The sequence below is a fragment of the Bos grunniens genome, chromosome 15 (genome assembly GCF_055505025.1).
Source record: "Bos grunniens cultivar Pamir isolate PY7600 chromosome 15, Bosgru_T2T1.0, whole genome shotgun sequence".
NCBI lineage: Eukaryota > Metazoa > Chordata > Mammalia > Artiodactyla > Bovidae > Bos > Bos grunniens.
In genome coordinates this window covers 83,070,001-83,088,962 of record NC_141179.1, presented here as the reverse complement: position 1 = coordinate 83,088,962, position 18,962 = coordinate 83,070,001, and the positions used below count along the sequence as shown (strand labels likewise).

The 18,962-nt window shown below is 43.3% G+C and overlaps 2 protein-coding genes across 2 annotated transcripts in view; both read left to right on the top strand.

The window, feature by feature from the left end:
* Positions 1 to 213: 213 nt before the first annotated feature.
* Positions 214 to 15,279, top strand: LOC147358844 (glycine N-acyltransferase). The gene is made up of 6 exons (XM_086338786.1): positions 214 to 384; positions 4,122 to 4,217; positions 9,124 to 9,231; positions 10,662 to 10,788; positions 12,856 to 13,027; positions 13,451 to 15,279. Exons 2-6 carry the CDS (start codon positions 4,137 to 4,139, stop codon positions 13,851 to 13,853), a joined length of 891 nt encoding a protein of 296 aa, XP_086194912.1. The 5' UTR covers positions 214 to 384; positions 4,122 to 4,136; the 3' UTR covers positions 13,854 to 15,279.
* Positions 13,948 to 18,962, top strand: part of LOC147358843 (glycine N-acyltransferase-like protein 2) — a 17,983-nt gene continuing 12,968 nt past the window's right edge. Inside the window, exons 1-3 of the mRNA XM_086338231.1 lie at positions 13,948 to 13,955; positions 15,641 to 15,755; positions 16,316 to 16,476. Of these exons, the coding sequence (XP_086194357.1) occupies positions 13,948 to 13,955; positions 15,641 to 15,755; positions 16,316 to 16,476 (284 nt within the window). The remainder of the gene's footprint in view (positions 13,956 to 15,640; positions 15,756 to 16,315; positions 16,477 to 18,962) is intronic.

Below are 18,962 nucleotides of genomic sequence, written 5' to 3'. Positions count from 1 at the left end.
CAAGTGTGACCTGGGATCCAGCCTATTGGTTTCCTGCAGTTTGGATTTCAGAGTAACGGCAGGGCCTGTGGGCAAAGAGCAGCCTGGTGTTTCACAAAGAGGGCTCACATGCACACTGGCAGCCTCCCAACCTTTCAGGACCCGTTCCCACAACACGAGACCCAGATTGCAAGGGCTGGATTTCATGAACACTGGCTCCTAACTGTTTGCCTCAGTGCAAGGTCCACATCGCAAGCCTCCGCTTAGCAATTTCTGCAGAAAGCATCCCTAAAGGCACTCAGCAAGACACCACCAAACTGACTGCATCAAAGAGAAATTTCATCATCTACAGAAGGCTCCTCTTTAGGTGTTTCTGCAAAGCTTGTTGTGAAGACAGCTTTCCAGGTAAGTACCCATTCCAAAAAAAAGGATAATCATTGCTCTGTGACATCTTCTCCACTTACATAAGACAAATCAAAGTGCTCATATTGTCTTATGCTCAGAATACGATGATAAATATAAGAAAAAGGAATAGCTTGAACTGAAGAAAAGTGTATCCATCACCTATTCTGGAAAACGCAACTTGTTACATACCATGAAAAAAATCTTGCATTTTCCAGATCTGAACTAATAAAAGAATGAGGAAAGATTTGGGCTTTTCCTGGAAGTGTGTGGGTAAATGGAGCACTTGGCTATGGTTTTCCTGTGGTCATGTGTGGATGTGAGAGTTGGACTGTGAAGAAAGCTGAGTACCAAAGAAACGATGCTTTTGAACTGTGGTGTTGGAGAAGAGTCTTCAGAGTCCTTGGACTGCAAGGAGGTCCAACCAGTCCAGCCTAAAGGAGATCAGTCCTGGGTGTTCTTTGGGTGGAATGATGCTGAAGCTGAAACTCCAGTACTTTGGCCACCTCATGCGAAGAGTTGACTCATTGGAAAAGACTCTGATCCTGGGAGGGATTGGGGGCAGGAGGAGAAAGGGATGACAGAGGACGAGATGGCTGGATGGCATCACTGACTCGATGTACGTGAGTTTGAGTGAACTCCGGGAGTTAGTGATGGACAGGGAGGCCTGGTGTGTTGCAATTCATGGGGTCGCAAAGAGTCGGACATGACTGAGCGACTGAAATGAACTGAACTGAACTGAATATGTGAAGACGACACTCTAAACATCACCCTGTTTATTCCTTTTGGTTATATTTTAAGATAGGCAGCGTTTCGTCTCCTTGAATGATAAGAAAGTTGTTGTACTTCATGTCAGAGAGGAAATGAACACATGAGTAAGGACAAGAATACAGAACAGATCTGCTGTAATAAACTTGCTTTAAAGAAATCACTTATATTGCTACCACCACAATCCAGCTTTTTGTGTTCTCTTTTGAATTTATGGTGTATGAGCTGTTTTATGTCCTACATTTTCTCATTCTAACTGTTCTCACCCGTCCCTGTGTATGAAGAAGAGGTGACCATCATGGAGCTGTATCATAGTCCATATTTCCTTTCTCTCAGCTGCACACTGCGCTTTTGTTCAGTCCTTGCTTATTATGTTCATGTAGCTTAATCAGTTTCTGCTGAGAGCGTTTTTGCTTCCTTTTGGATTGTTTTCTTTGGGTTAATTTCTTCTTCTGGGAATAACTAAGTCAAAGGTTTGGATTTCGCTCCCCAGGACGCTGCCTGTTACCCAGTTCTGCAGCTCAGGGTGAGCGTGTCCAAAGCCCTGTAGTCTGTCCAGATTCCTGTTTCGGTTGCTGTCAGTCTACTTGATTTATGAATCTCGGGCTCAGTTGTTTTCAGTCTATCCACCAAGCTTGGTTTTTGGTTCCTGTGTGCATCCGTGAAGGATGGTTCTAAACCCTATGCTTTTCAGGAAATACGGTGATATTACACCACACAGACTGTTTAAAAACTTTGTTGAAGTATAGTTGACTTATAATGTTGTGTTAATTTCTGCTATACAACAAAATTCTCCAGTTATACATGTTGAACACATATATATTTTCATATATTCCTTTTGACTTTCCTTTCCACTATAGTTTATCACAGGATGTTGAGTATAGTGCCCTGTGCTGAATGGTAGAACTTTGCTCTTGACCCTAACATCCTATATGTAATAGCTCACATCTGCTAACCCCACACTCCCAATCCTTCCCTTCCCGACCACCATCCCCCTTGACAACCGCAAGTCAGTTCTCCACGTCTGTGAGTCAGTTTCTGACTCACACATATGTTCCCTCGTGTCACATTTTAGATTTCACTTCCGGGTGATATCACACGGTATTTATCTTTCTCTTTCTGACTTCCTTTACTTGGTATGATAATTTCTAGATCCGTCCATGTTGCTTCAAATGGTATTATTTCATTCTGTTTTATGACTGAGTGCATTTCTACTGTGTATATATATATGCATGTGTGTGTATATATATTATACCATGTCTCCCTTGTCCATTCTCTCGATGGGCGTTCAGGGTGTTTTCACGTCTTGGCTGGTGTAAACAGCACTGCTATGAACAGAAGGTGCGTGTATCTTCCTGAATTACAATTTTGTGTGAATATGTGCCCATGAGTGGGATTGCTGGATCAAAGGGCAACCCTATTTTTAGTTTTTTGAGGAACCTCCATACTGCTTTCCATAGTGGCTACATCCATTTACATTCCTACCAGAAGTGGAAGAGGGTTCGCTTTTCTCCATAGCCTCTCCAACATTTATTATTCGTAGACTTTTTAATGATGGCTATTCTGACCTCACCCCACAGGGGTCATCTTATACTCGGGTAACTCCTTATGAGTTGCCTCGAGATGAAAGGTAAGATTAGCCTTCAGGAATGCTATCCTTTTTACAGTCCTAAGATCTTGAAACAGGGCTTCTTTGGTGGCTCAGTGGTAAAGATTCTGCATGCCAATGCAGGCGACACGGGTGTTACCCCTGTTCCTGGAAGATCCCCCGTGCCACGGAGCAAGTAAGCCTGTGCACCACCGCCACTGAGCCTGTGCTCTGGAGCCCGGGGCCATGACTACTGAGCCCACGCGCCCTAGAAACCATGGTCTATGACAAGAGAAGCCACTGCAGTGGGAAGCCCAAGCACTGCCGTGAGAAGCTCCTGCACTGCAGTGAGAAACTCGTGCACTGCAACTCGAGAACAGCCCCGCCTCGCTGCAACTAGAGGAAAGCCTGAACAGAAAGGAAGACCCAGTAAAACCAAAAGTAAATAGATTAAAAAAAAAAAAAATCCTCCAATACAGGACAAGGCTCTGGACTTTTCTTCAAGACATACCTTAGTACAAAGCAACTGGAAACCTTTCCCATGTCCAGCATATATTATGTACTCAATACATATATGTTGGTTGGATTAGTCAATCTCTATGTCTCTGGAAGGTGGAGTTACTAAACAGGTAAATACAGCATTTCTTGCATCAAATCATCCTCATCACCCACTTACTGAGGGCATGTTATGTGCCACATGACAGAGAATGAGGTGGTTACATGGCATCACCGACTCAATGGACATGAGTTTGGGTAAACTCTGGGAGTCGGTGATGGACAGGGAGGCCTGGCATGCTGCGGTCCATGGGGTCGCAAGGAGTCGGACACGACTGAGCAACTGAACTGAACTGACTGCAAGAAGTGTAACAGATAGGATAATAAATAAGATGAGGTTCCTGCCCCAGAGGCGAATACAGTCTGGAAAAGTAAACTCTAGCCCAGAGTAACAAGTTTTGTAACGCAAGTATGCAAAAGCACTTACGAGAGCAGAGAAAAGGGAGTGATTGTTCTGTCTGAATAAAAAAAAAGGGATCATTGTCTAGTAGAAACTATCACAACATTGTAAATCAGCGATATGCCAACAAAAAATTTTAAAAACAAATACAATGTGAATGAATGAGCCAGTTCTTTGACACATGAATCAAAATAGACATTTCATCTTTAGGTATTGAAAATGGGACTATGTATTTGCGTGGTTTTTCTATATCAATATGTATAAATAGGTTTATAACTAGAGATGATTAGACTATAAGCTGTATACACGTGAGAAATAGAAGAGAGACACTGAAGAGGGCTCTGGCAATCAGCACAGAACTCGCTCCTCTTGCTCCTGAATCTCCTCCAGCTCCTCTCACTCATGGCTGTTTCCTGGTTGTCTCTCTAGGCTTACGTGTCTTGCATGATGTTCCTGCTGCAAGGTGCCCAGATGCTGCAGATGCTGGAGAAATCCTTGAGGAAGAGCCTTCCTATGTCCTTAAAGGTGACAATGGCAAATTCTTGGGGAGTTTTCCCCTTGGGGAGTGAGGACTAGGAAGTTCCTGCGAATGAAGAAGAGAGACTAGTGTTTGCTAAGTGCCTATTCTGTGCCAGGCCTTAGAGCATGTTTCCTCTGGTTTAACATGCATAACCTCTCTGCAAGATGTTCGCTGTTATGCCCACATCACTGCTGTGAAGATGGAGGCTTGGTGAAGTGATTTGCCCGATACCCCAGATAGTGAGCTGCAGTGCTATGGTATGAACATAGGAATGCCTGAGACCTAACATTGCTTTTTTTCTCCAAGTTGAATAAAAAAGTGTTCCCTTGCTCCTTTTTAAGAAACATTCCATAATAGCACTGGGAATTTGCCCAGAGCTCTCCTACAAAATTAGCTAAGACTGCATGTTAATTTTTAATTTTTTCTCCCTAAAGGAACAGTTGCCAGATCATGAGCCGCCTTTGAAATTACCAATGAATCAATTTCTATTTGACTTAAATTTCCAAGTTTCTCTGAACACACTGCACATCAGACTATTTTGATAGTCAGGCTGACACTGAGGATCTCTGTTCACCTAGTGCAATTGATCAGAAACGTTAGGATTAAATAGGGAATACTCATAAATGCCCCCATCCAGAACTGTTCCATAGCAGCTCTACTGACTGGCCGAGGTCCTCGCCTATGTTTTTCTTTAGCAATGAAAGGGATGGTGTCCGTTCCAGTGGAATTTAAATGCAACCATGTGTCTGTGGGGAGTTTGAGCAAATTCTGGGCCATCATGAAGGACAGGGAGGTCTGCCGTGCTGCAGTCCATGCGGTTGCAGAGTCAGATATGACTGAGTGACTGCACAACAGCAACAGTGTGTGTGTGTGTGTGTGTGTGTGTGTAAAATCGTTTTTCCCTGAAATATTTTTTGTTTCTTAGGTCAGATTAGAAACTAGATTTCTACTGTTTTGTCAGACACTCCTACAAGATGCATACAGTTGGGATTAGGTAAATGCATTTTTCACCCCCTCACTCTCTAATAGATTTTTCTGCTTCTTCTTTCAGTATAAAGGTGGAAAGTGCTGGCAGTATTTTATTTCTAGATCATATGGCTTCATTTATTAGAAATAGACTAAGGGGGGTACTCCCTAATGGTCCAGTGGTTCAGACACCACACTCCAAGGCGGGGGCCCAGTTCCGATCCCTGGCCATGGAACTGGATCCCACGTGCCAAGCTAAAGGAGCACGGGCAGCAACTAGAGACGTGCATTCTACAACTCAGACCTGGGGCAGCCAAATAAATATTGAAAAAGAGAAAAATGGACGAATGAAACAACTCACCCTGTCTTTAAATTACTGCCTGAAAATGACTTCAGATCAACTAATTTAAAACTAAAAAACCACCCCCTTCAGTGGATCCCACTAAATACAAATCTCTGTTACCTTTCACTTGATAAATCCTTAAGATCCAGGCAAACTCTCAGAGAAACAGTCAATTTTTTCTTAGACATAAGATCAATCATACATTTTAAGAACATTTGCTTAAGATATTTTTTATGGTGAGTAGCTATTTTTTAATATTCTTCAGCCTAAAACTTTCTCCTCGAGTTAAGTGGACTCCAAACATTTCGAGAAAACTGTTGGTGGGTCCAAGGCCCTTATGCGGACCATCTCTGTGTTAAGAAAAGGTGGTCCTCTTGGGTCCCCAGCTTTCCTGAAGAAACAGCATTGGTTGTATATTGGAGATGCACATTATACCCTAGTTCAAATCTATGGTACTTGTTTGCCAGGTACTTTTAATGGAACTGTAACCTGGAACTCAGTACTTGAGTCTCAGTTCAGATAATGTCCATCTGCCCTTCTCAGTGTTGGCTATTCAGTACATTTTATTGTGTGTGAACTCCAGTTGAGTCAATTTAGAGTAGTTGCCTGACTCACTATGTTCCGAGTTCAATAGAAAAAAGGTTTTAATTAATCGGCCAGAGGAATAAGAAAGAGAACAGTTACACATATTTTCAGATCTTGTAATGAATCATATATTAATATAAAATGGTTTTACAGACGTCCCAGGTGGTACTAGTGGTAAAAAATCCTCCTGCTAATGCAGGAGATGCAAGAGACACAGTTTCGACCCCTGGATTGGGAAGATCCTCTAGAGTAGGAAATGGCAACTCACTCCAGTATTCTTGCCTGGAGAATCCCATGGACGGAGGAGCCTGGTGGGCTGCAGTCCACGGGGCTGCAGAGAGTCAGACACGACTGAGCGACTAAACACAAGCACATTAAATAGTTTTACACCCCCCAGATACTGCTGTGTAAAAACACATGAATTTTGCCAGACTCCACTGAATATCTATTTCAAGCCTCCATTCATGGCTGAAAACAGTACATTCAGGTAAGATCAGGCAACATAGACTTTTCTCCTCTTTCTCCATGATCTAACATCAATAGTTCACGTGAGGTGGAGAGTGGTAGGAGGGAAAGATGTTGAACAGTCTTTGGTCACCATTAACCACGGTAGAAGTCATTCAACTGGATAACTTGTTTTTTTTTTTTTTTTTTTTCCACCTTTGGTCTCTGGCAGTTTCCATGCTGGTATCTGCAGAGGTTTCATGTCCACAAGAGTCACGAGGCCCATGGTAGAATTCATTCACTGCTGCATTCCCCACCCCTCAAACAACTAGAGTATTTAAGACCCAAGGGTGCCCTCATACATTCTCTCCTTGCTCTTCCCTCTCTCTCAACAGCCTGTGCAACACGGTGGGGCTGGGATTCCAAGACTGGACTCAGGCCGCCGGATTCCACAGTCCATTCTCTTGGGCATTTTGCTGTAGCCTTTGCTTATTGGTGGGAGGAAATTGCCACCAAGGGGTTATGAAGACATGTGAAAGAGTTTTAAATGTGTCCATAAACTTTCAACTAGTAATTACCTTCTGGATAATGTAAGGAAATAGCAGGTGCCCATGCAAAGATGTCTGTGCAGGCATGCTCTTTGAAGAACTATCTGTTAAAATGAAAATTTGGAACCAGCTGAAATGACCTTTAACAGGCAAAGGTACGAATGAACTGTGGTACTGATTCTATATAATGGAATCCTCTGCAGCAATTAGAACATAATTTAAAAATTTTATATTTATGAACATAGAAGTACTTCCACAATTTATTCAGTGGGGGGAAAGATCATGTATCTGATCATTTTACATTTGTAAAATTGTGTATGTCCATGAAGTTCTCTGGTGGCTCAGATGGTAAAGAATCCACCTGCAATGTGGGAGACTGGGATTCAAACCCTGGGTTGGCAAAACACCCTGGAGGAGGGCATGGAAACCCACTCTAGTATTCTTGCCTGGAGAATCCCGTGGACAGAGAAGCCTGGCAGGTGGCAAAGAGTCAAATATGAGGTGTCAAGACTCAATGAGGTGGCAAAGAGTCAAATACGACTGAGTGACTAAGCATAGCACATGAGTATGACTAGAAGACAGTCTGGGAAAAGATAATAAATCCTACAAAAAAAAGAGTGATTTTCTTAAGATCACTAACTTTGTTTGTCCAAATATTTTGCCATATGCATGTATGAGTTATATTTGTTGTTGTTCAGTTGCTCAGTCGTGTCCAACTCTTTGGGTCCCCGTGGACTGCAGCACACCAGGCTTCCCTGTACTTCACTGTCTCCCAGAGATTGCTCAAACTCACCTCCATTGAGTCAGTGATGCCATCCAACCATCTCATCCTCCTGCCCCCAATCCGTCCCAGCATCAGGGAGTTTTCCAACGAGTAGCTCTTCACATCAGGTGGCCAAAGTATTGGAGCTCCAGCTTTAACATCAGTCCTTCCAATGAATATTTGGGGTTGATTTCCTTTAGGATTGACTGGTTAGATCTTCTTGCTGGTCAAGTGACTTTCAAGAGTCTTCTCCAGCACCACACTTGGAAAGCATCAATTTTTTGGTGCTCAACCTTCTTTGTGGTACAACTCTCACAACCATACATGACTATTGGAGAAACCATAGCTTTGACTAGACAGATATTAGTCAGCAAAGTGATGCTTTTACTTTTTAATATGCTGTCTAGGTATGTCATAGCTTTTCTTCCAAGGAACAATCTTTTAAGTTTATGGCTGCAGCCACTATCCACAGTGATTTCAGAGCCCAAGAAAAGAAAATCTGCCACTGCTTTCATTGTTTCCCCATCTATTTGCTATGAAGTGATGGGACCGGATGCCATGATCTTAGTTTTTTGAACGCTGGGTTTTAAGTCAGCATTTTCACTCTCCTCTTTCACTTTCATCAAGAAGCTCTTTAGTTTCTTTTCACTTTCTGCCATAAGGATAGTGTCATCTGCATATCTGAGGTTATTGATACTTCTCCTGGAAATATTGATTCCAGCTTGTGCTTCATCCAGCCTGGCATTTTGCATGATGTACTCTGCATACGAGTTAAATAAGCAGGGCAACAATATATAGCCTTGATGTACTCCTTTCTCAATTTGGAACAAGTCTATTGTTCCATGTCCGGTTCTAACTGTTGCTTCCTGACCTGCATACAGCTTTCTCAGGAGGCAGGTAAGGTGGTCTGGTATTCCCATCTCTTGAAGAATTTTCCACAGTTTGTTGTGATCCACATAGGCAAAGGCTTTAGTGTAATCAATGAAGCAGAATTAGATGTTTTTCTGGAATTCTCTTGCTTTTTCTATGATCCAATAGATGTTGGCAATTTGATTTATATTAGATGGGCAGAAATTTTCTCATTTCAGGTAAAAAAAAAAAAAAGGTTTCACGTGAAGATTTTTGACATAGATGCCCTATTTGTCTTTTTTCCACTATAAAATTTCATGATTTCATAGAAATAGGCCTTGTCCTGATCAAAGAAGGTACTTTGCCATCCCTTCCTGATAGGTTGACCCCCTCACTTCCTCTGCACACTGCAGGTTTATGGAACCGTCATGCACATGAACCATGGAAACCCATTCAATCTAAAGGCCCTGGTGGACAAGTGGCCTGATTTTCAGACCGTGGTTATCCGCCCTCAGGAGCAGGTAAGGGGCAGGTGTGGAGTGAACGTGTTACGTTTATCTTTGCTGCGTGCCTAGCATGTGCCTGGCAGTGTGGTGGACCCTGGAGACACGGAGATGAAACGCAGTGACAGTGAACAGGCCCCTGTCCTCAAGAACCTCAGAGTCTGGAGGGAAATATAGATAGATAAATAAATGATAATTTAGCACAAAGTGTACAAGAACAGAAAATGTACAGCATACAAAGAAATCACTGGTGAAAACTGATGAGCTGTGGAGGCTGAAGACGGAAGTTGCAGAATCAGGTGAGAGACACCTCTGAATGGATGTTTCATTGGAACTGGATTTTGTTGATAAATACATCTTTGTTAGGCCGAGAAAGAATGGAGGACATTCTAACCAGAGAAAGTAGCAAGGACAAAAATAGGAAGGTATACAATAAGACAGTTAGCTAAGGTGATTATAAAAGCAAACTTATATTAGAATTTCTGTATGCATTTTGGAAAAATATTAAAAAGTAGTAAAACTAAATAGTTAATACATTTCAAAGACAAAACATTTTAACTTCATTAAAAATATCCAGCAAAATTATAGCTTTATAAATATATAAATATGCTTTTCCTAAAAATAATGTTATTTAAAAACTGGAAACAAAAAAACATATTTAATGAATAAACATATTGATAAACACTGAACTGAAATACAATTATTTGATCTTTTGTCTTCAATGGGATATTAATAAACAAAATTTGTTAATGATGTCATTGCTGAGTTGTGAATGTATTTTTATGAAACGTATTCCAAACATTTTTTAAATTCTATAATTCTGCACTAGCTGTTATGTTTTTCTGTGACTTTTTCATGCACACAATCTCACCCCCTTTTTAATAATTTGACAGGATTTTTCTGCATAAGTGATTTCATTGTTTTTCTGTAATTACAGTTTGTTCAACTAGTTTAATATTGTGAGTAAGCATTTCTAATAGGTTTTCATCTTCTTTTTCCTAATTAAGTATAGATAGAAATTTCAACCCAGAATTATCAATATCTAAATTTAATACTGTCATGCTCTAGTTGATATGTTCAACAAGTATTTGAAATAAGAAAAATTTATTCTTGCAACAGAAACTTTTCCTTGTCAATTCCTTTTATCCATGTTGAGAAAATGAAAATATAGAAAAGTGCTTTCTAGATAGTTGTGCCTTTGTTTGAGAGGACATTTTGACACAATGTATATAATATTCTTCAGTTTTTCATCATAATTTGAATACCTGAATAGTTTATAGCTTATACCTCATAGCTTAAATGATTCAGAAAAATTTGTAGTGCACAAATACAGACAGCAATATTTTAGTACTGAAAAATACCACAGTTTAGTAGATTTTAGGGAAAAAAGGGTTAAAATTATGAAAAATAAGAAATTTATTTTGTCCCCCATTTCTTTATGACAACAGGACATGAAAGATGACCTTGATCACTACACTAATACTTACCATGTCTACTCTGAAGATCTTAAGAATTGTCAGGAATTCCTTGACTTACCAGAAGTCATCAATTGGAAACAGCATCTGCAGATCCAAAGTAAGTAACAGGAATGGACTCACCTCTCCATCCTAGCAATTTCTTCTTGTCATCTATGTCCTTTCTCCAAGCTCCAGACCCTCCACCTGCTGTCAACAGTTTTGTTGTTGTTGTTCAACTACAACTGTACATGTAAAGGGGAAGAAACACCCTCCAAGCTTGTATGGGATGCTATAGAGGACTGTACATAGTCCCCGGATAGCCAAGGATTTGTGCCACACTTTGCAGACATAAGCAGGATATCTTAGGATGGTTGGGTATCAGAGCAGAGCTTTCCCCAGGGACTTTCCTGTGGCTCATCCAGGAAAGAATCCCCCTCCAATGCAGGAGACCTGGATTCAATCCCTGGGTTGGGAAGATCCCCTGGAGAAGGGAACGGCTACCCACTTCAGTATTCTGGCATGACTGAGTGACTTTCACTTCACTTGCAGACTTTCACCCTTCACTTGCAGACTTTCACCCTTCACTTGCAGGGTGCCTTAGGATGGTTGGGTATCAGAGCAGAGCTTGCCCCAGAGACTTCTGTTCTTAGATCACCTCTCAGGTCACAGAGAACAGCTGTCGTGGTTATGAGCATCCACAGTCAGACCACCTAGGTTGGCATTTGCCTGTGACTTTGCTATGTGATCCTAGCCAGAGACATTATCTGAGATCATGATTTACATATATAGAATTGAGAATAATCAGTTCAGTTCAGTTCAGTTGCTCAGTTGTGTCCAACTCTTTGTGATCTCATAGACTGCAGCATGCTAGGCCTCCCTGTCCATCACCAACTCCTGGAGCTTTCTCAAACTCATGTCCATTGAGCCAATGATGCCATCCAACTATCTTATCCTCTGCCATCCCCTTCTCCTCCCACCTTCAATCTTTCCCAGCATCAGGGTCTTTTCAAACAAGTCAGTTCTTCGCATCAGGTGGCCAAAGTACTGGAGTTTCAGCTTCAGCATCAGTCCTTCCAACAAAGGACCCAAAACACAGCAGTGTTGAAAAGATTCAATGAAATCTTGACCAGGAATTGCTGAGTACAATGCCCGGATGTCTCAGTTCATTTCACTGCATAGGAAAGCTCATAAATCTGTGAACTGACAGGTGGGCTGGGCTTGGCAAGGCGGTTGTTCTGTTGGTCTCCTCTGGGTTTTCATATGCAACTGCAGTCAGCTGATGGGTGGGCCATGGGCTGGTTTCTCTAACATGGCCTAAGGTATGTCTGAATGATGGTCTGACTGTCAGGGCTGGCTACTTGTGGTCATACAATAGGCCCACACGTCCTCAGCAAGCTAGCCTAGGCCTATTCATGTGGTGTTGATCTCAAGGAAACAGAAATGCAAAGACATGGTGAGCCATAACGTGCAAGCATTTTTAAGCCCCTCCCTGCATCAATATACTCTTTCCCAATTGGTGAAATCCAGTCATATGGCCAAGGTCAGATGCAGTGCAGGAGGGGAACTATTCCAGGGAATGGATACAAGGACATGTGGGCAAACTGAGGACCATCCCTGCAGTCATCTCTGCAATCATCTACCATACTGGAAACACAGTAAGTTCTCCATAGATGGTGGCAACTCTAATGATGATAGCTCACCTTCTTTGGTCATCAGAACCACATGGTTATGTAGCCCAGGAAACTTAGGTCTTGGTATGACCATGACTGAATGAATTCCTAGACATGTTTTCAATTTTGTAAAACAAGGAAAACTGTACAGATCTTGACTACATAACTCCAGTCATACAGCAGCACCACCAACGTGTGAGTGGCTCAGACCTGTCCAACTCTCTGTGACCCTATGGACTGTAGATTTTCAGGCTCCTCTGTCAGTGGAATTCTCTAGGCAAGAATACTGAACTGTGTTGCCATTCCTTTCTCCAGGGGATCTTCCCAACTCTGGATCGAATCCGGGTCTCTCGAATTGCAGGTGGATTCTTTACTGGCTGAGCCACCAGGGAAGCAGCCCCAAGTCTATCCCCAAAGTTCTCTGTCTATAAATCCTCAGATACTCCTACTCCACTGGAGAGCTTTTCCTTAGAATGGACTTAAATCATGGCATGTCTCCTTATAATCCCATCTAGGTACACAGTCCAGCCTGAATGAGGTAATACAAAATTTTGCAGCCACGAAATCCTTCAAAGTCAAGCGATCAAAAAACATTCTCTACATGGCATCTGAGACAATAAAGGAACTGACTCCATCCCTGCTGGATGTAAAGAACTTACCAGTCGGCGATGGCAAACCAAAGGCCATGTGAGTTTGATAAAAGCTACTCTGAACCACTTATACCTCTCATACACAAGTAGCCTCCAGCCTTGTCTGCCTGCTTTTACCCTGGCTCCCCACAATCCATCTTCTTCAAGGCAGCCAGAATAAGCTTTTTGAAAAAATGTAATTCAAGCCGTGTTTCTCCCTGCTTAAAATAGGCCACCAGGTCCTCTCCTCTGGAGCATGTCAGGCCTGCACTGCCCTCTCCGACCTGTCTTGCCCTTCTAGCTCACTCAGTCCAGCAGCAGCAGCCTCTTTCTCGTCCTCCATCCTCACAAGCTCAGCCACAGTCCAGGAGTCTGTGTGCCCTCTCTCCTCCGCCTCCTCTCTCTCTCAGGACGATAGAGGTGGGGACAGATTGAAACCTCTAAACTCACAGACTGTGCTTTTCTCTTGGAACACCCACAGTGACCCAGAGATGTTTAAGCTCTCATCTGCAGATCCTAGCCACGCGGCTGTGGTGAACAGATTCTGGCTTTTCGGCGGCAACGAGAGGAGCCTGAGGTTCATCGAGCGCTGTATCCGGAGCTTCCCCAACTTCTGCCTGCTGGGGCCCGAGGGGACCCCTGTGTCTTGGTCCCTGATGGACCAGACGGGAGAGATGCGGATGGCAGGCACCCTGCCTGAGTACCGGGCCCAGGGGCTCGTCACCCACGCCATCTACCAGCAGGCCCAGTGTCTGCTCAAGCGGGGCTTCCCTGTGTACTCTCATGTGGACCCCAAGAACCAGATCATGCAGAAGATGAGTCAGAGCCTCAACCACGTGCCAATGCCCTCTGACTGGAACCAGTGGAACTGTGAGCCTCTGTGATCGGCCCTGAGCAGGAGCCAGGGTGGAGGGGTCTGAGGACGTGCCGGAGGGCAGAGCGTGGTGGAGGGAGTAATAAATTGTGGCTGCAATCACCATGAAGGCGTGTGGCTGTCTTTCGATGAATAGTCCAACATGCCATCTTGGAACCACCAGTCCTGCCATTTCAAGTCCTTCTTTTAAAAAAATGTTTATTTGCTTCTGTGGCTGCACCGGGCCTCTCTAGTGCGTGGGATCTCTTGCCACAGCATGTGAGCCCCTAGCTGCGCCAGGTGGGATCCAGTCCCCTGACTAGGGATCAAACCTGGGCCCCCTGCACTGGGGGAGGGGGTAGTCTTAGCCCCTGGACTATGAGGGAAGTCCCCCATCAAGTCCTTCTAACTCCTGCTTTTACTTCCTGTGCCACAGGCAAGACCCTGTCTCAGAGAGAAACGTCATCCTCTGCTGCTTTGTTGTTGCTCTTGTAGGTGTAGGCGCCCTTTTCTGCCGGGAGCCAGCATGAGGAACTCCGCCCGTGGCAAAGGTCATGAGGAAGGAGGCTCGGCATACGCAAAGGCGGGATCGAGCCTCAGGAGTCCCCCTGGATATTCTCGAGCATCTACCCCCAAAACCAGAGTCTGCCTACCTTACTGCTTTGTGCTCTCACCTCTGACTTTCTGGGGGCTGTCCCCCACCACCATCTCACTCTCTCTGAAAAAAGAGTTAACTTACAGCTCCAGTTAATAAAGTTCCTGGGCATTAGGAGTGTTTAAATCTAAACCCCTCACATAGCTCTCTAACTCGCCTGACAAGTTTACCCGGACTCCTACAGCTATGCATACGATTGTTTACAGTCTCCCAGCCACCAGAGGCATGGGAAGCTTAAGATATTCAAATAGCTTAGAGCCTCTCAGAGAGTTAAAAACTGTCAGAATAAAACTAGTAAAAGATTTCATTGATGAGCCAATGCTTGCTGCCAAGTTTCCACATCCCCTGTTTTGTATCCTTGAATGTGTATTAATTAATAGACTTGGTATGTAGAAAAAATAGGTAGTGGCCTTGGTGTTAGCAACTTTAGACCCTTAAGGTAATAAATTCTTTCCTTTGTTGTAAACCCATTACACATCCGCCCTATAGGAATGCAACTTTATCTAACACCTTCGGAGGATGGCACCAAACCTTAAGATAATTACTCTTAGAGAAAATAAGTCTTATGGATTGACAAACCTTTGTCAGAGTCATAAAATGTTAATAGGCCTTCTGGCCAGAAGATGATGTAAATCACCTAAACCATTTGTATACGATAAATTTGCAGAAAAGAAACCCTGGTTTCGATAAGGATCAAAGACTGCTGACTTTGCATGATTTCACATCCCCTATTATCCTCTGTGTGCAGCTTATGGTATAAAAGCTCCTGTTGAAAATAAAGCTACGGGCCTTGCTCACCAAAGCTTGGTCTCCCCATGTCATTCTTTATCTCCACCTCTGGCTGAGTTTCCATCTGGAGCACGGAGGTCCTCTGCGACCACTTATTTGCCTGGGCTTTTAAGACCCACTCGAGAAGGCGCCTAGAGGGGGGCACCTTCCACTATTCGAGACCGCGCCTGTGGCCTCCGAGGTCAGAGCTAACCTGACGTCACCGGTTATATTGATTTTCCGCGTAAACCAAGCTACTCAGCCTCTTTTCTCCACTGAATTTTCCTGCTGAGCTATCCTCATTCTATTACTCTTTATATCTCTAATTAATATTTAAATAAAGCTATTGTATCCTGTTCACTGAAGCCGTCTCCCCTTTGAATTCTGTGGATCAGCCGGGGCTGGACCCCGGCACTTTTCCACATTAGAAATAAAAACCCATTCAACCTGGAGGTGCTGGTGGACGCCTGGCCAGAGTATCAGACAGTCGTCATAAGGCCTCAGAAGGAGGTGAGACCCTGGCTCCTGAGGGTCAGGCCACTCACCCTCAGGATGGGGATGAGGGGCTGCAGCGAGGGGCCTGCGGGGTGGGGGGTGGGGGGAAGGATCTTGACACATCTGATCATGCAGATTTGGGAAGGGTTGCTTGGAGGAGAGGGCAGGATGGTGAGACAAAGCGCAGGAGTAGACCGCAGAGCCAATAGTCCGGGACCTGGAAGTCGCTCTAGAGACAGTCAGCTGTCTCCTGTCAAGACTCGGATGAGAGGCATCCACCTCAACCTGGATGCCTGCGGTTGCAAATGGTCAGGAAATGTTTTGCTTTCCCTGTGACTCGATACCGCAATCTGACAATACTTCGAGCAGTGCTGAGTAAGTGCTGAGTAAGACCGCTGCTTTCCTAACACAGAAGATGAAGTTGACAAAAATGACGATGTCAGAGGTTTGTGAAACAGTAGACGCCATGTTTGTTTCATAAGAGCGTCTTCATCTTTCAGGGGAGTATGAGTCGCGAATCCCATCCTTCCCGGAGTAGCGGTACTTTAACAGGCCCGTCCTCCTTATCCGTATAGATAGTCATCAGAGGTGCTAGAACACAGTGTTGCCTGCAGTGGCCCCCGGGGGCGAGCCAGCAGCAGGGGGCAGACAGGCGGCTGGGGGCACAGCAGGCCCTGCGCCCGGGTGCTTCTGTGGGCTCTGGGGCCATGGCTCGGCGTGGGGACTTTTTCTATCAGTGCTCTGTTCTCACGGGCACACCGAGTGCTGATCACTGTGCCAGCTCCAGAGGGCTGGGCCAGAACTAACCACCCAGTGGACTGTAGCCCGCCAGGCTCCTCTGTCCATGGGTTTCCTGGGCAAGAAAACTGGAGTGGGTTGCCATTTCCTTCTCCAAAGGATCTTCCCAACCCAGGGATCAAACCTGCATCTCTTGCAGTGCAGAATTCTTTACCACTGATCCACCAGGGAAGCCCTATGCAAAGGATACAAATATACAAAGTAAAAAGTGAAGGCTCGCCCACTTGGATTTCCAAAAATCTTTCTGTCTCCGTGTAGATACTCTTAGCATTGCTTTTAGAACTCTGTATGTATGAATTGTTTTGTTAGTTTTTTCTCTACAACATATGCATGCCTCTACTGCAGTTTACTCTTTTCACTTAGCAGTGTGTTATACACAGCTTTCACTTAAGCTCGTACAGGCATCCTTCATTTATGTTGACAGCTGCATAGATGACCACAAGAGGCAGATGTACAATTCTGTGTGCCCGTATTTACATACTTGATTTCTCTCCAGTTCTTCCTGATAAAAGAAATTCTGCAGTAAATGTCATCACAAATAGATCATCGCACAAGTTGTATAAGTATTACTGAAAACTGAACTCCTAGAATTGAAATGCCTGGGTAAAATAATACGTGCATTAAATGGAAGATTTTACCAAATTGGATGGTGTGCACGATGTATGAACATATGATAGCATAGCATATGAAAAAAACCCGTCCTTCAGTAGGGACATGGATAGATTTACTATGGTGCAGTCCAAACGCTGGGATAATATACAGCCGTTAACAAGAATGAAGCAGCCCTCTGTGAACTAATAAGGGAACAACTCCAAAAATATATTCTGAAGCAACAGCAACAACAAAAACATATTCTTAGTGAAGCAACAACATCAGCAACAACTAAGATGGGCAGAATCGTGTAGCCAGTGCGCCATCACAGTAGAGCACATCTGAAATTCCAGACAACACCTCTGGAAAGTTACATAAATGTGTCACATCACTAGTTGCCTCTGGAGAAGGTAACTGTGTGATAAGGAATCGGAGAAAAAGGAAACAATTATTTTCCACTGATATCCATTTATGCTTAATAATTGTATCACTACATCAAAAAATAAATAAAATCTAAATATACACTAAACACATAGAATTGATTTAGCCAGGAGAGTCAATAATATTTGAACCCTGCTCTGACTCAGCTGTGTTTCCATGAGAATTGTAAAAGAAATGTTTGCATGGAGAAAAATGGTAGATAGGGATTAAATAATACTTGACATTATAACTGGAAATCTAGAATGAAGTGCCTCTCCTAAGGCGGTTCTTTATTTCCTCTAAACCCAAATATATATTTGGATATCTTGCCCCTCTGGGTTTAACTGTAGCACAGGAGGAAGGCACATGAGGATGCTGGAGATCTTTGAGGAAGTAAGACCAGAATCAGTTTGAGGATGATAGAGAGAAAGCCTCACCTATGTGTAGACAGTTGAGAGCCCTTGTGACCCCACCCAATGGCAAATGTGAAGTGACTTTGAAACTGACAGGTTCCTGGAAACTCTTCCTCCTTGAGAAGGGGGAGAATTTCTTTGAGATCTTCCTTCTGCACCAACCACTCCTTCCCAAAGAAGATGTTATGCTGATTTTGCAGATGAGAAAACGCAGTCTCAGGTAACTTGTCCAATAATAGAATCAGGGCTAAAATCCTGATTATTATCACCAAAAGAAAAAAAAATCCAATATCCTTTTTTCCTATGTTTCTGCTCCTGAAACTGCATTTTTGTACTTCTCTAGTGGTATGTGGTGAAGGGTTTCGGGACACATGAAGCCATAAGATCAACATGGCTCTCATCTCCCTGAGATGTACATTTTGTTGAACTATCTGTTGGAAGAAACATTGTCTTGTGTATTTAGATATTTTGTGAAGTATAATTTGACATCTCAATTTTTAAATGGAAGTTTAGTTGATTTACATCATATTAGTTTCAGGTGTACAGTATAGAGGCTCAATATTTTTTAGGCTATATTTCATTTAAAAGTCTTCTCAACATAATAAGTATGTTTCCTTGCACTGTATATCCTTGTAGCCTATCCCTTTTATACATCATAACTTGTACCTCTCAATCCCACAGTTTTCATACAAGAAACTTTAAAGAAAATTCAGCCCCATGGAAGGTTGCACCGCTTATAGTCCTTGCTCTTTTAGGAATATGCACTGTTATTCTCCTTTGATGGGATGTTTGGTTGGACTTTTTGAGATATGCTATACTATATCTAGCCAACTCTCTGCTATTAAATGTATCATAAATGACCGAGGATTTTCTCACTTTCAATTATTTGGGAGCATTTTGAAGCAGGCATATAAATAGGTGTGTGTGTGTGTGTGTGTGTGTGTGTGTGTGTAGTGTACATCTATTTCTTCCTCTGGGCTGTGGATCCTTAAGGAAAGGG